The 15,004-nt window shown below is 49.6% G+C and overlaps 1 protein-coding gene across 1 annotated transcript in view; it reads left to right on the top strand.

The window, feature by feature from the left end:
• Positions 1–14,377: 14,377 nt before the first annotated feature.
• Positions 14,378–15,004, top strand: part of LOC101625178 (chromosome unknown open reading frame, human C11orf95) — a 7,544-nt gene continuing 6,917 nt past the window's right edge. The window contains exons 1-2 of the mRNA XM_012725148.1: positions 14,378–14,689; positions 14,836–14,974. Coding sequence (XP_012580602.1) covers positions 14,378–14,689; positions 14,836–14,974 — 451 coding nt within the window. The remainder of the gene's footprint in view (positions 14,690–14,835; positions 14,975–15,004) is intronic.

Consider the following 15,004-nt stretch of genomic DNA (forward strand, 5'->3'; position numbering starts at 1 on the left):
CCCCTGGCGGGGGCCGTCCGGAGCCCGCGGCCAGCGCGGCGCCCTGGCGCCCTCCGGTGCGAGCCGGTCGAGTTGGTTGCTGGCGTGAGTGGCTCACCTAGGTGCCCCAAGATTTGGATGGGGTCCCTTGAACGAGCCTTCCTCAGCCAGAAAATGATGGGGCGGGAAAAGAAGGGGGGGCGCGAGGGGGGTGGTAAAGGGCTTTGGCGGTGGAGACTCGCTTCCTTCCCGTTGCCAGCTCTGTGACCTTGGCCCGTAGTCCGTTTTCTCACACTGCCGCATCCTTTCAGAAACACCTTCTGGACAGGTGGATGCAGAGATGAGGAGCCTAGGAGTGTGGGCTCATGCACCCCACCACCACCACCACCACCATCCTGGTTATGAGTCCAGAGATTGTGGCCCTCAAGGTCACAGAAATCCCCTGGACTCCCAGACCCGAGTCCAGTTGCCATGATGCAATCCCACCCCATGAGCTTCCATCTCTGTGACAGAATAGGCGTTTCCCCTCTGCTCATGAGGTTCCAGGTGAGAAAATGACGTCGAAATCCACTTGTAAATGCCACCGTGTCACACCAGACGGTTGTCATTCAGAAGCATGTAGTAGGCTAACTGGACAACAGTATGTTTTAGGGTTTTTTTTTAAAGATTTTATTCATTTTTACTTAGAACTGGAGTAGGGGGAGGCGGGAGGGGAGGAGGGTGAGAGGATTCACCAGAGACAGAGTGGGGAGCAGAACAGGTAGATCTACTGAAATACACTGCCGAGGGAGCAGTGGGGCAGACAGGTCTGCTGTGCCACGTGGGTCACTCCCTGGCGGGACCAAACGCATAGTTTCATAGTGCTGAGGGTTAACACTTGCCGCATCAGGGAGACTCCACTGTATGCTTTTTTTCTTTTTTTAACTTATTTACTTATGCATACTGTCAGGGTCAGTCACCAGCCAAATATAGACATACAGAAAGAGCAGTTGTTCCAAGCAGAAGCAGATATTCCGGAGCGATAACCTCATGACTTGTTTGTCACCACCTTGCTTGTCACCACTGGTTAACACAAGCCTGGGCAGAAAAATAAGTTCCAGTTCCTTGTCAAAATTTTCCCACGCGGCCATTTCTCTCCCCCCATCTAGGCCTATTAAAAACCCCTCCTACCCTCCCTCAGTGGGACTTCTCAGATCCCCATGGGGGTCAGTGAACCTTGGGGGGGGGGCTCTCCAATAGTCTCCTTTTCTGGACTCTCTTTCCTGTCCTTCCTTTTTGTGCTTATCTATACTACTTCAGCTACTCCTTTCACATGCACGAGCTGGTATACAGGCCAGAGGTCCTGGGGATGAGAGGATTTACCAAAGACAGAGTGGGGAGCAGAACAGGCAGGTTAAGAACATGGATGAGGGGAACAGGGTGGAGACAGGAGAGGTCTGTGTCGCCCCACCCCCCCTAAAGACATCCTCGCAGTGCTGCACTTAGATGAGTTGTGCCACTAGGAGGGCCCTCTGCTAATGGTCCTCTTTCTCTATGGCCTGCCCCTTATTTCCCTTGTCCTTTGTTTCCCCTTTATCCTGAAGTCTCCCATTGTTGCCTATGGAGGGGTTTGGGCACCAGAGACAGTGACTTTGATTGGCAAGGTAGACAGGAGGAAACAGCTAGGGCTGTCTTCCCTCACCTGTCATGCTCACAGGTTCCCAGCAGTGGCAGAAGCTCTTTTGTGGGTCCAGCTCCCACTAGATGGGCTACCTGGGTCCCAGCTTCCCAAGGGGCCTCCTCACCTTTGGGCACCATTAATTCCATCTCCTTCATTTATCCTTCCAGTTTGGGAATAACAGAGGCTTCTGGTCTGTGCTAATCTCTGGGTTGCCTCACACTGCTGCTTTGGCTTCTGGGCACTCCCATGTCACCTTCACCCAAGTCACTAGTGCTTGCAAAACTTTCGGTACACTTAGAGGGGCTCCTGTTTTCCTGGTTGAAAACTGCCTGATACCCCTAGATTTCCCAGGCACTTTGTTCTTTTGTTAAGATTTATTTATTTATGCATGTAGAACTGGGGTACAGGACAGAGGTGTGGGAGGTGAGAGGATTTACCAGAGACAGAGTAGGGAGGAGCACAGGCAAATGGACTGAAATACATTGCTGTGGGGAGCAGAGGGTGGGTCATGCTACACCATGTGGGTCACCTCCCTGACCAGGGATCTGCAGTGGCTGCTATAGCTTCACAGCGCTGTGCTTTAACCCATTGCGCTACCAGGGACTTTGTAGTTCTCACAAGTCCTAGGTGGCAGGTAAATTGTCCTGTTCCCATTATACAGAGCAGGAAGTTGAGGCTTACGAATTCAAATTGAATCTCTAGCCTGAGGTAATACAGCAAGAACCCTGTTCACAGCAGGAACAAGCCTTTGCAGAGAGCAACTAATACCATTGAAGTTACTGTTTACTGCTTGAACTATTCATTTATGAAAATTCAGCTGTCTCTCACTCCCTGGTGAAATTTTATTCAGTCCTTGCATGTAGCCAGACCCTTCTCTGGGCTCCTTTTTTTTTGTTTTGTTTTTTAAAGATTTATTTATTTATGCATACAAGAGCTAGGGTACAAGGGGTGAGAGGATTCACTAGAGTGGGGAACATAACCGCCAGATCTACTGAAATATACTGCTGAGGGGAGCAGCAGGTGAGACAGGAGAAGTGTGCTGTACTATGTGGGTCAGCTACGGGACTGGTGATCTTACTCCCGCTGCAATGGGTATGGATAGCTTCATAATACTGAGACTTAACCCCTTGCACCACCAGAGAAGCCCCCAATGATCTGTATTTTTATAGACAAAGATATTGATGTAAATTGAAGTGACAACAGAGAGCCTTCCCTGGTGGTGCATTGGATTAAAGTACAGCATTATGAAGCTATTGCAGCCATTGCAGCACAAGTTAGATCCCCGGTCAAGCGGGTGACCTCCATGATGCAGCAGACCTCTCTTGATCGACCTGCCCGCTGTTCCCCTCAGCAGTGTATTTCAGTGGATTTGTTTGTTCTGTTCCCCACTCTGTCTCTGATGAATCCTCTTACCTCCCACACCTCTGGCCTGTACCCCAGATCTGTGTGTATTATTAAATAAATCTTTTTTTTTTAAGATTTATTTATTTGTGCATACAGAACTGGGGCACAGGCTAGAGGCTCAGGGGTGGAGAGAGGCCTCACCACAGACAGAGTGGGGAACAGAACAGGCAGATCAACGAAGTACACTGCTGAGGGGAGCAGCGGGTGGGTCAGGAGAGGTCTGCCACACCATGTGGTCACCTCCGGGGCAGGTGGGAATCGAACTCATGTGGAATCGAACTCATGTGGCTCTAGATTCTCGATGCTGTGCTTTAACCCACTGCGCCACCAGGGAGGGCCTATTAAATAAATCTTTAAAAAAATAAGCGACAACAGAAATTCTAAAACAATATGTCTAAAACAATATAACTATCATCTTCTTAATTATGACAAAAATAACATCAGTGTGATCATACATATACACACATACACATATATATACACTCATATATATAAATATAAGTGTGTATATATATAGATATATAGATATATATATAAGACGTTATGGTAGAATGAATGCCTAGCTAGCTTGTAATATTGGTTTACCTGAATGGTGGGGCTTTGGCACTTTTTCATTTCAGAGTTTGCTATATGGTCTGATATTTTTATTTTTATTATCAGAACGTTAAATATAATCCTTTCTATTTAAGAAGAAAAAAGTCTTTAGACAAATGCAGCAGACTTTAGACAAATAGCTCTTGGAACAGGGCGTTTGGCCCAGCAGCTGCAGTAGAAGGATTTATTTCCAATGACTCTGTCCCACCGCCCTATCTTCCAGAGACTTTGCAGTGTCCCTCATTACATAGTGACAGTTTCCCCCCTGACCTGAGTCTGGCAAGACAGCTTATGCAGTCATGATGGAAACTGCACCCTAGCAGAGGCTTTCTGTGTGTCCTGTGGCCGGAACACAGCCCCCTCCGCTACCTTACCCACCAGGAGTGACATCTGCCCCAGGCAGGGAACTGCCCCGAACCAGCGCAGCAGGAACAGGAGACAAGTTTCAGGGATGGCAATTCTGGCGCAGGGTGGACAAGGATGAGGCTGAGTGGCAGACAGACACGACTTCTAGGAGTGCATATCTGAATGTGATTTATTTATTTATTTTTTTCATGATCATGGTATCTCCCCTGCCAGGTAAGTATATATATATATATAAAGATTTATTTATTCATACAGAACTGGGGTACAGGCCAGAGATGCGGAGGGTGAAAGGATTCACCAGAGACAGAGTGAGGAGCAGAACAGGCAGATCGACGAAGTACTCTGCTGAGGGGAGCAGTGGGTGGGTCAGGAGAGGTCTGCCACGCCATGTGGAGCTCCTCTGGGGCAGGCGGGGATCGAACTCATACGGAAGTGGCTTAATCTTCTTAGTGCTGTGCTTTAACCCGCTGCGCCACCAGGGAGGGCCCTGAATGTGATTTATTTTTAAGAGTACAGAGCATTTATACAATTTTTCTTGGCAAGCAAATATAGGGATACAATGATTCTTTTAATAGAAGCTTGACAGGTAGTACATTAATTTCTTTTTGTTTCTGAGATGTTGCTAGGGGCCCGAAACCAACTTGAGGCTCTAGGAAACCATGGCATCTTATTATTTCTGAGATGTTGTCAGGGGCCCGAAACCAACTTGGGGCCCTAGGAAACCAGTGTATTCAAGGTTCAGTGCTGCTAAACAAATGCCCTATCTACCACCTATGGCCTTTCTAATCCTTTTAATTGCTCTCTCCATTCGTTTCACAAGCCACCTGGTGTACAGGAGTTAATTGTATAATAGAATTAAAGATTATAAGGGAGTTTCTCAGAAGTTAATCAGTATCGAGAATAGAGGAAGTTACATTCCTATCAAGAGTATCATTAGAAATGAAGCACAGTATCCATAACATTTCTTTAGTTCAGTGCATTGTGTGTCAACAGAATCAGAAAACAAATCCAAAGTTACAGTGACCATTCGAGAATCAGCCATTCTTCTATTCCTGGAGGGCCACATATTCCTCCCTTGTGCCCGGTACCTTGACCGTGCCAAGCTCTAAGGACTTCTCACTTAGGCGCCACGGGAGGGGACGTGGCAGGGAATGGATGCTTTTTCAGTCTAGATCTTACACGGACACCCAGATCTGGCTGGGTCCTGCTGGCCTAGCTGAGGCATGGTCTTATCACAGACTGTGGGCAAGAAATGAAGTTTGGGACCTCCCTGATGGCCTACAGATTAAAGTCTCAGCACTATCAAGCTATACTTAGTCACTGAGGTCTGAGTTCGATCCACAGTCAGGGAGTGCCCCACATGGCACAGCACACCTCTCCTGTCTCCCTGCTGCTCCCCTCAGCAGTGGATTTCATTAAATCTGCCTATTCTGCTTCCCACTTCGTCTTTGATGAATCTTCTCACTCCCTGTGATCCAGGTGTTATGTGCATAAATAAATTAAACTAAATCGTAAACAAGTGCTAGTCAATGTTTTGTCTTATCTTCATGATAAACTAATTTTATAACATTTTCAGCCCTCCTAAACCAAACCCACTATAAGAAATCCTTTAGCAATCACTTCCCACTGTCCCAACTCCTCCACTAATGGGCTTTCTGACTTTATTAACCTTTATATCCTGGAAATTTTATATAAATACTGTTACTGGCATCTTTTAATTAGCATGCCCTTGTAAACACAGCAGTGCTGCATTTCTCTTTATTATTGGACCATATTCAATAGTATTTCTGTGTACTATTTTATGAAATCTACTCATCAATGATAGATATCCAGGTAATTTCTATCTTGTGGCTATTGTGATTAGTTCTGCTGGGAACATTTATGGGCAAATCTTTGTTTGGACATTTGCTTTTGATTTGGGGAGGTATATGCCGAGGAGTGGAATTGCTGAGTGATATTGTAATTCTATGTTTAACCTACTGAGGTGTCACCAGACTCTTCCCACAGCTGCTATACCCAGTTTCCCCACCAGCAGCATTAAGAGGGATCCAATTTCTCCATGTCCTTGCCAACACTTGCTATTGTCCATCTTTTCTGTTACAGCCACTCAAGGGGCACATGATAATATATCAAAAGGGTTTGGATATGCCTTTTCCTAACATTAACCAGGTTTTCTAAGGACATTAATGTTCCTAAGGACATTAACCAGGTTTCCCATGCCCATTTCCCTTTGTGTTTCTTCTTTGCAAAAATATCTCTTCAGCTCCTTTGCTCTTTTTAAAAAAAGATTTATTTTATTTATTTATTTTTGCATACAAGGACTCAGGTACAAGCCAGAGGTGCGGGGGTATGAGAGAATTCACCAAAGACAGACAAAGGGCGGGAAAACAGAATAGGTTGACTGACTGAAATCTACTGCTGAGGGAAGCAGCGGGTGAGGCAGGAGAGGTATGCTGCGCCCTGTGGGTCACCTCCCTGGCTGGGGATCAAACTCTGGCTGCAGTGATAGCTTGATAGCTTGATAGTGTGAGACAACCCTTGCACTACCAGGGAGGCCCTAAAGTTGTCATCTTTCATTATCATATGTACTTACCAAGACTGAAAAACCAACATTTGCATATTAGTACTAACTGAACTCCAGACTTTCTTTGAGTTTCACTAGTTGCACTGGTCCACTAACAGCTACCATAGCAGAATACCACCAGCTGGGTTGCTTAACCAACATGTGTTCACTTTCCCACAGTCCAAGTTCAAGGTGTCAGCAAGGCTGGTGCTGGCGGGCCTCTCCTGCCGTCTTGCAAGTGGCCAGCTTCCCACTCTTTCGAGTGACCTAGACTTTGTGCACTTGCATCTCTTCTTTTTGTAAGGACACCCTGCCTCAATGAACTCCCTAAAGCCCTGTTTCCAAATATAGTTGCATTGAGGGTTAGAACTTCAGTGTATGAGTTGGTGGGGGGTGGGAGAGAACCGTCTATGGATTCATTTTTCCACTATTGTCCTTTTTCTGTCCCGAGATAACATATGCACTTAGGAATATGTGGTTTTAGATTTAAATAGATTTGCCCAATTTACACTCCAAGGTGTCCCTACTAAGTAACATGTCCATCTGTGGGTCCCGCTTTCTCCACCCCCCTCTTTGCCAAGCAGATGGAAGATGAATGACATCTTACTATTTAACGTGTGGATGCAGCTGGCTTCTGGACGTCCCCACTCTGACTTGCAGCCCTGAGGCACTGCATCCCCTCCTCTGACTTCTTGTGGTTGCGTTTGGTTAGCACGACCTCGCACTCCCGACCCCAGTAGCTAGGTGTCTGTATAGCAACCCTATTTCCTCAGCTCTGCACATTTTCTCTTGTGGCCGCCACCCAGTCAGTCCTCAGGATGTGGGGTGCTGCCGCCATCTCCTCCAGGAGGGAGCGTGAGACCACGGCAGCAGCGAGGGCCAGATCTGGGGGGTCTGGCCACAGTAAAGGGTTGAGGCATAAACACGGGAGCAATTCGGACCAATGAGAGTTAGACCTGGGGAGGACTGTGTTGGGGAGCACCTGGGGAACCCTAATTTAGGGCAGGATGTCGCATCCAAGTAAAACCAACTCTGAGGGGAAGACATGTGTTCAGGTCCTGGAGGCCCTGAGAGAGGGTCCTAAGGCCCCCTGTGTTGGGCAGGGCAGTGGGTCATGTTGGGTGGCAGCTGTCGGGGTGTAATAGGTGGGGGAGAAGGGACTTTGGAGGCAGAGGCGAGGTTGTGCCTGAGGGAGAGGTGCCCTCATTGGCCTGAGTTGACCAAGGAGCCACTGACCAGCCAGCTGAATGTGTAAGTGCCAAGCACGAAGGGACATCTGGACGCCGAGTTGACTGCCCAGGTTGGCACAGGCACAGCCTGGAAGCAAGAGTGAATCCTGACGAGCTCCTGGGAGACTCCACATGGAGACTGCCTCAAGACAACAGATGGGCAGACCTGTCACAATGGGCTGTGGACCCAGTTGCCAACTGTTTTCATTAAGTGTGTTGTTTTACTTTTTTTTTTTAATGTTTTTTTTTTTAAGATTTATTTATTTATGCATACAGAACTAGGGTACAGGCCAGAGGTGCAGGGACAGTGAGAGGATTCACTAGTGACAGAGTGAGGAGCAGGACAGACAAATTGACAAGGCACACTGCTAAGAAAGCAGTGGGCAGGTCAGGAGAGGTCTGCTGCGCCATGTGGGTCACCTCCATCATGTGGTCACCTCCGGAGCAGGGGATTGAACTTGCAGAACTAGCTTGCAGTGCTGCACTCTAACCCACTGCGCCACCAGGGAGCGCCCCTGTTTTACTTTAAAAAATATATATATATATATTATTTATTTATGCATACAAGAACTGGGTACAGGCCAGAGGTGTGGGGGTGAGAGGATTCACCAGAGATGGTGGGGAGCAGAACAGGTGGATCTACTGAAATACATAGCTGAGGGGAGCAGTGGGTGGGTCAGGAGAGGTTTGCTGGGTCATCTGGGTCAGCGCCCTGGCGGGGGAGCTAAGGTAGGCTGCAGTGGCTGCAGAGAGCTTCACAGTGCTGCGCTTTAACCCCTTGCACCACAAAGGAGGGCCTCTTTTTTACTTTTTGATACTGGGTGGTATGAACACTCTTCTGGGGAAAAAAAAATCTAAGCTGATTCAATGTGGGTTTCTGTGATTTACCACAAAGGGTTCTGACTCATACTGAGAGGAGAGCTAGCAGGCAGCTAAGCAGCTGTTGGGTGCTCTGTTGTGGGTGACAGGTTATGGGATGGGACCCAGCAATCCCAAATGGCCAGCTCTGACACATGTCAAGAGGGCAGGGATGAGGGGTTTCCTTGTGAGTTACTTTGTCACCCCATCTCCACCTGTGCCGGGTTAGGAGTTGGGCCATTTAGGGCTTGTCCTCCCTTAGTGGGCTGCAGAAGTAAAGGCAAAGCTAGAACCAGGTGTTCACGCTGGAAGAGGAGGAGGGAGTGTGGGGATCCTGTTGGAGACACCCCTACCACCAGGAGCTGGGGACCCGGCAGAAGCGCTCCGGCATCTGGGACATTTCCAAGCACCTCTTGAGGTGCCAATGGTTTTCTGCCTGGTGGGAACTGGGGCGACTTGAAACCTTGTCCTTAGAAGTAGCCTTTCTTTGGTACCAACTGATAGGCACAGGAGGGTTACCCTGTATTTTCTGATTGATTACATCATCCCAGTAAATAAATAGCTTATGCAACTGCACATTAAGTGTATTTTATTGGACCAGTCCTCCTAGAATTGGAATCTGGAATCAGTGCATGGGCGGTGAGGTGCATCTGTGAGCCAACCTCAGGGGTGATGACTGCAACAGATGTGCAACGAGCACACCTGACCCAGCATGTGAGTGTGTTTGAGAATAAGCTGTACTGCTTATGTGGGCAAAGGGCAAACTGTTTCAGTAGTTCCCAGAATGTTCAGTATAGATTAATGCCATTTATGAAAAGTTTAAACATGCAAAAGTCATTGGGGGCAGTGAGAGCATTAGATTGGTGTCTGCAGGGTTAACTCCAGGAATGGAGCGGGGAGGTTTTGTAGCAACTTCAGTTCTCTGTGTGCTTTTTTCTTAAAAATCGTCCTGTAGTGGATGTCTGGATTCATGAGTGAAACTCACATCAGTAAGTATTATTCTGATGTATTTTTTCTAATTATTAATGCATCTTGGTGCTTTACAGAGACATTTCTGTGCAGTACGTAAAGGATTGCATCACACACATTTACCTGCGCTGATTAATCTGTCTATGCATGAAAGAATAGATCTCTAACTAGACAAATTTAGTTCTTGCACTTGCATACAGATTGATACCAGGAATATTACGGTTGGCCTGTCATTGGCTACATGATTTGTTAAAGAAACATGGAAATAGTCTCAAAGAAATGAGGAATTAATACAAGCTCTTTATATATCACACTGTACATTCCCAAACATGTCTGTATACGGGATCCTTTTATGGCAAATATAAAAATTATTTAAAAAATTATCCTGTAGCAAATGTGTCAAAATGTTTAGATTGTTCAGCTGAAAGGTATGTATGGAGAAAATAGATTTTTGTCCTCATATGTTTGAAATATTTTACAAGAAAATATGTATGTGTTGGGTGGGGTAAGTGTCAAGGAACCAGAGAGCGGCAGGCTTGGGGCTGATTCTTTTCCCTAATTTGTGTGGTTTTGGATAAATTACTTGTTTTCCCACTTGTGGCTCTTCACTTGAGATGCCACAGCTATTCTCCTGAACATTCAAGGAGTTACTACTGGGCAAGAACTTTCCAGTGTCCTTCTCCCCTTAAAAACATAAACTTTATTTTCAAATTTAAGTGGCTGGCATTGACTCCCCGCTCTTCTCCCAGCCCCACCCCATGCACACACGCACACTTATACCCTGAGATAAACTTTAGGTTTGGAATTCCTTTGGAGTTTAACAAGGGGCGACTTCATTTGAAACCTACATGGAATGTCCCTTTAACGTTCAGTAGTATTTTTTTTTTTTCCATTGCTCTTCCCATCTTCCTGTTTTATTGCATTTTTTTCTTTTATTTATTTTTTTATTACAAAGTTTATTTTTACATCATTTTGCACCTTTTTTTTTCCATCTCGATTGTAATCCCCGCGGGTTTCCCATCACCAGATCACCCCTGTGCCACCACCCTAGTCCCCTGCATTTCCCTCCCTTCCCCGCCCCCCCCCCCCGTTTTTGATCCCATTCCCCACTCCACCCCCACAGAATGTCTCTGGTATATGGTTGTTCATTATTTTTGTTATTTTCTCGCCTGGTCCATTATACTCCTGCTATGAGTGAAACCATCCGGTATTTTTCTTTCTCTTTCTGGCTTATCTCACTAAGCATGATCTTTTCCAGCTCCATCCAAGTTGCTGCAAAAGACATGTGTTTCTCTTTTTTGGTTGCTGAGTAATATTCCATTGTATATATGTACTCAGTAGTATTTTTTTTAAAGATTTTTAAAATGTATGTAGGCAAAGAACTAGGGTGTATGTCAGAGGTGCAGAGAGGTGAGAGGATTCACCAGAGACAGAGTGGGGAGCAGAACAGGCCAATCTATGGAAATATAGTGCTGAGGGAAGCAAGGGGTGAGACAGGAGAGGTCTGCTGTGCCAGGTTGGGTCAGGTTCCCTGCGCCACCAGGGAGGCCCCTGGACCTTTGTTCTTGGAGAGTTTAGGTCTGCCCTCTGGACAATGTTGAAAGACCCCTTTTCAAAACAAATGTTTGTTTTATAGTTCTGAGGCATACTGAGAAGTAGAATTCTTTCATTCTTTGATCATGAGTGCAGGTGACCATTTAGAATTGGAGGTTGATATGTCACTCCACAGATGCTTTCTTTATGGACGCCACACAGTTCATCCTTCCAGCCAGCAGCCAGGCCCTGCTTCTGTTGGACTGTTACCTGGGATCCTGAAGTGGGGAGTATGCAGGGGTGCTGCCTCCTCAGACAGGGACCAGCCACCCTGGGAGCCTGAGGGGCCCTGGCTGGAGACCCCAAACATTGGTTGATGATCTGAGCCAGAGCATGGAGGGGAGAGATGTGTGCAAAGTAAGTTCTGGCTGTGGCGCAGGCTCCAAAGTCTCCAGGTTGTGAGGGCTTCTGCCTCCCACCCCCACTTTCTTTTTCTGTCCCCTGCAATACAGATGCTTGGGAGTTAGCCCCGTGGCCCTCTGACCACGTTTTTGACCAGGTTCTGCAGCCTGTCGCTTCTCTCTCCATATGGCTCAGTCTAGAAAGCTGCCAACCTCCAAGGGGCCTTGTTAGAATTTAGTCAAATGTCACTGATGGGCTGAGGTATCTGGCAGGAGAGGTGCAGGTAGGTCAGCATAATTACACCCACTTCTAGTACACTACATTCATTGTAGGGAACACAGGGGCTATCCTCTATGTGGTCCCTCTTTGCTGGAAAGCAGGTTAAGTGATCCATGACTGCCCTTCAAAGGGCCCCCACTGTGGGTTAAAGAACCAGAAAAAGGCACCCCTCTGGGAAGAATTTGCTTTCAGGCATTGGCATGGGGACAAATATTGACAGCTCCTTGAGGAGCAAGTGTCCTTTCCTCTGGGTGGACCCCAAGGCCTATGCAGCAGGGGTGGGGGATGAGGACACAGACAGCTTTTCACCCTCTCTGGTGCCCCAAGTGTGGTGAAATTGTGTCTCCTACAGTCTCCTGGGTGCTGCGCCTAGTCTTAGCTCACCCTGGTGGCTGGACCCTCAGTGCCCACAGGCTGTGCTTCCCTCCCCACGCTGTAGGGCTCAGGTGAGTACTGGCACCCGGGCTCCCTGGGCTTTTGAGGACAGGCTCCCACTCAGCCTGGCACCCAAGGCTCATGTTCACTTCTGCTATCCCACTGGAAACCCTCTGCGCTTGCAACTTCCCTGCCATTGACTGGGAAAGCCCTGGGGTCCCTTCTCCAGTTTTTCAAGACTTGGTTCAAGCCAAACCTTCCCCAGTGCGTCTGGGGCACTTACCCCTTGCAATGCAGCCAAGGCCTGCTCTCTGCTGGGAACTGGGGGCACAAGGACCAGTCACACTATTAGGGGGTCATGGAAACATCTACTTTATTTTAAAATTGGGTGGAAATAAAGTACTCCAAGGATCAAAAATATTTTTTTCTTATATTAGAAAAACCTGCAGGACCCACAGAAACACTCAATCTTGCTTTGTTTTGTTTTTTAAATAGAGAAAGACCCCCGGAAGTAAAAGTACCACACACACACACACACACACACACACACACACACACAGAGCAGGGTAGCCCCTGTCTGCCCCTTCCCACCAGCTGACAAAGAGCTTCTGGGAGGTGGAACCCGCAGGGTGAGCCCTCGAGTCCTCGCCCAGAGCTGCTCTCCTGGAGGAATGGCCTGGGTAGACACTTGTGAGCCTGGAGCCTCCATTTCTTCATCTGAAAAGTGAAACTTTATCTTAGGGTGTCTGAGAGTTAAATGGGAAGTGGGAAAATGGTTGGGAACTACGGAGTTTGGAGCCAGACCTGATGATATGCAGGGTATGGAGGAGAGGCAGGTGAGAGGTTGTTAAAAGGGACTCTGCATGGCTGGGATATCTTACTTTTGGTAACAAACAAAATTACCCTATTAGTACATATAGGAAGAGAACGGGAAGGACACCCTGGTGTCTCACAGCAGCCAGCCCTCAGCGCTGGTGACCTTTGTGATTTGTTTCCACCACACTTAGCGGCATGTGAAGTCACCAGATCTATGTCTCATTTTTCCTTTGTGTCCCGGGGCCTGGCACAGGCGAAGGAAATATGGACTACTCCCCATTCTCAGGCCCTGCCTGGCACCTATTCGAAAGGAGTATAGACCTTCCTGAGAGCAAGGCCAGTGGTGGACAGCAGAGCAGTAGGATGAGACTAAGTTTACCCAATGTGACAACTTTCGCAGGTTTTCGTGGGGACTGAGGAAGAGATGACACATCTCCAAAGGAGACAGACACCTTTAGACTCTTGAAAATTTTAGTTTCCATCCCTCTTCAGAAACACTTGGGTGAGCTCCGGATGGTCCGAGTGCAGCTATGTTTCCCAAGGCTCTCAAACGCTGGCATCGTTTCCTTTTTATAGCCATGGGCGCCTGTTACATCGTCAACAGTATCAGATTTGCCTGTCGCCTTCGCCGCTGTGAGCCCAGCGCCCCCAAAGCTGGCAGCACACAGTAGGTGTTTGGAGAGTGCACGCATCCCTCAAGGATATCTAGGGGCGCTTGCTCCACGGTACAGCGGGGTACCTTCTGAGTGGAGTCATTAAAACCCACGTCTAGGTAATAAGATTCCACATGGCCTCCCGCACCCTGTAATTTGGATCTCCAGGAATCGCCTTTGTTGTGGGCGACCAACCACAGGCAAAGCAAGCACCTGCTCCTCCAGCCGGCCCTCGCACGAGGACCCTAGGCTGCCGTGCCCCCTGGCTGCCTTCCGGGGTCCCTCCTCTGAGCTTCCCGGGAGCTGCTCCCCCCCCGCACCCCTTTCCTCCTGGGCAGCCTGGGCCTCGCAGTCTGGGTCTGCCCCAGCGCGCTCCAGCTGTGGTGGCGCGCGTCCCCAGGTGCCGGGCACCCCGCCCGGGGCCAGAGATCTCCAGCTCCTCGGACCGGGTGGGGGTGCTAGGGCTGTGTCTAGGGCCTCGTCCGGTACCTCAGGCCGGCTGGGACAGGAGCCTGAGTCACGGCGGCGCACGCCCTCTCCTCCCAGCTTCCATCCTGGGGCCACCTCCGCCTCGCCGCGTCGGAGCCCGTGCAGCCGGCTCTCTTCGGGTCTACTGCGCGCCCCGCTCCAGGGCTTGAGTCTCCGCGGCCGCGGCCCCAGCTCTGGGGGAGCCTCGCCTGTGTTCCCCCAGAGCTAGATGGAGAAGCACGAACTCCCAGCGCAGCCGGGCGGCTCCCGCGGGAGGGGGCGCGGCCGCCCCGCGGCTCCACCCTCTCGGCGGGGCCGCCGCCATCTGGGGCCCCTGCCAGTCGCGTCCGCCCCGGGGCCCGCGCCGAGCTCGCGCCGGAGGAGGCAGCCCCTGGCAGCCACCGAGTCCTCCCCACCCGGCGATTCTCCGCCGGCGCCGGCGCTGGGAGCTGGAGCTGAGATGCCCCGAGGGGGCAGTGGCTGGAAGCCGAACCTGGGTGGAAGCGCATTGCTGCGGACGCGGGCGCCCCTCGCCACCCCGGTGACCCCTCAGGCGCAGGGACCGGAGCTCCGGAGGCGACGGAGCGGGCGCGCGAGGGCGGCGAGGTCCGTGCTCCCTACGACCGGGGCGGGCGCCGGCTGCGGAGCTTCGGTCCGGCTCATCGCCTCCTGCCTTTCCCCCTCCAGCCCCCCGCGAGCTGGCAGGAGGAAATAGCGCGCGGCCCCTTTAAATTTACCCAGGAGCCCTTAAAGGAGCCCCAGGGGCCCCAGACAGGAATCCCCACCCCGGTCCAGCCCGCGCCGCCGAGCGAGCAGCCAGCCGTCCGTGCGGCCGGCAGCACCGTGCATGCGCCCC

Source organism: Condylura cristata, unplaced genomic scaffold, assembly GCF_000260355.1.
Source record: "Condylura cristata isolate star-nosed mole 26May11 unplaced genomic scaffold, ConCri1.0 scaffold00015, whole genome shotgun sequence".
Lineage (NCBI taxonomy): Eukaryota > Metazoa > Chordata > Mammalia > Eulipotyphla > Talpidae > Condylura > Condylura cristata.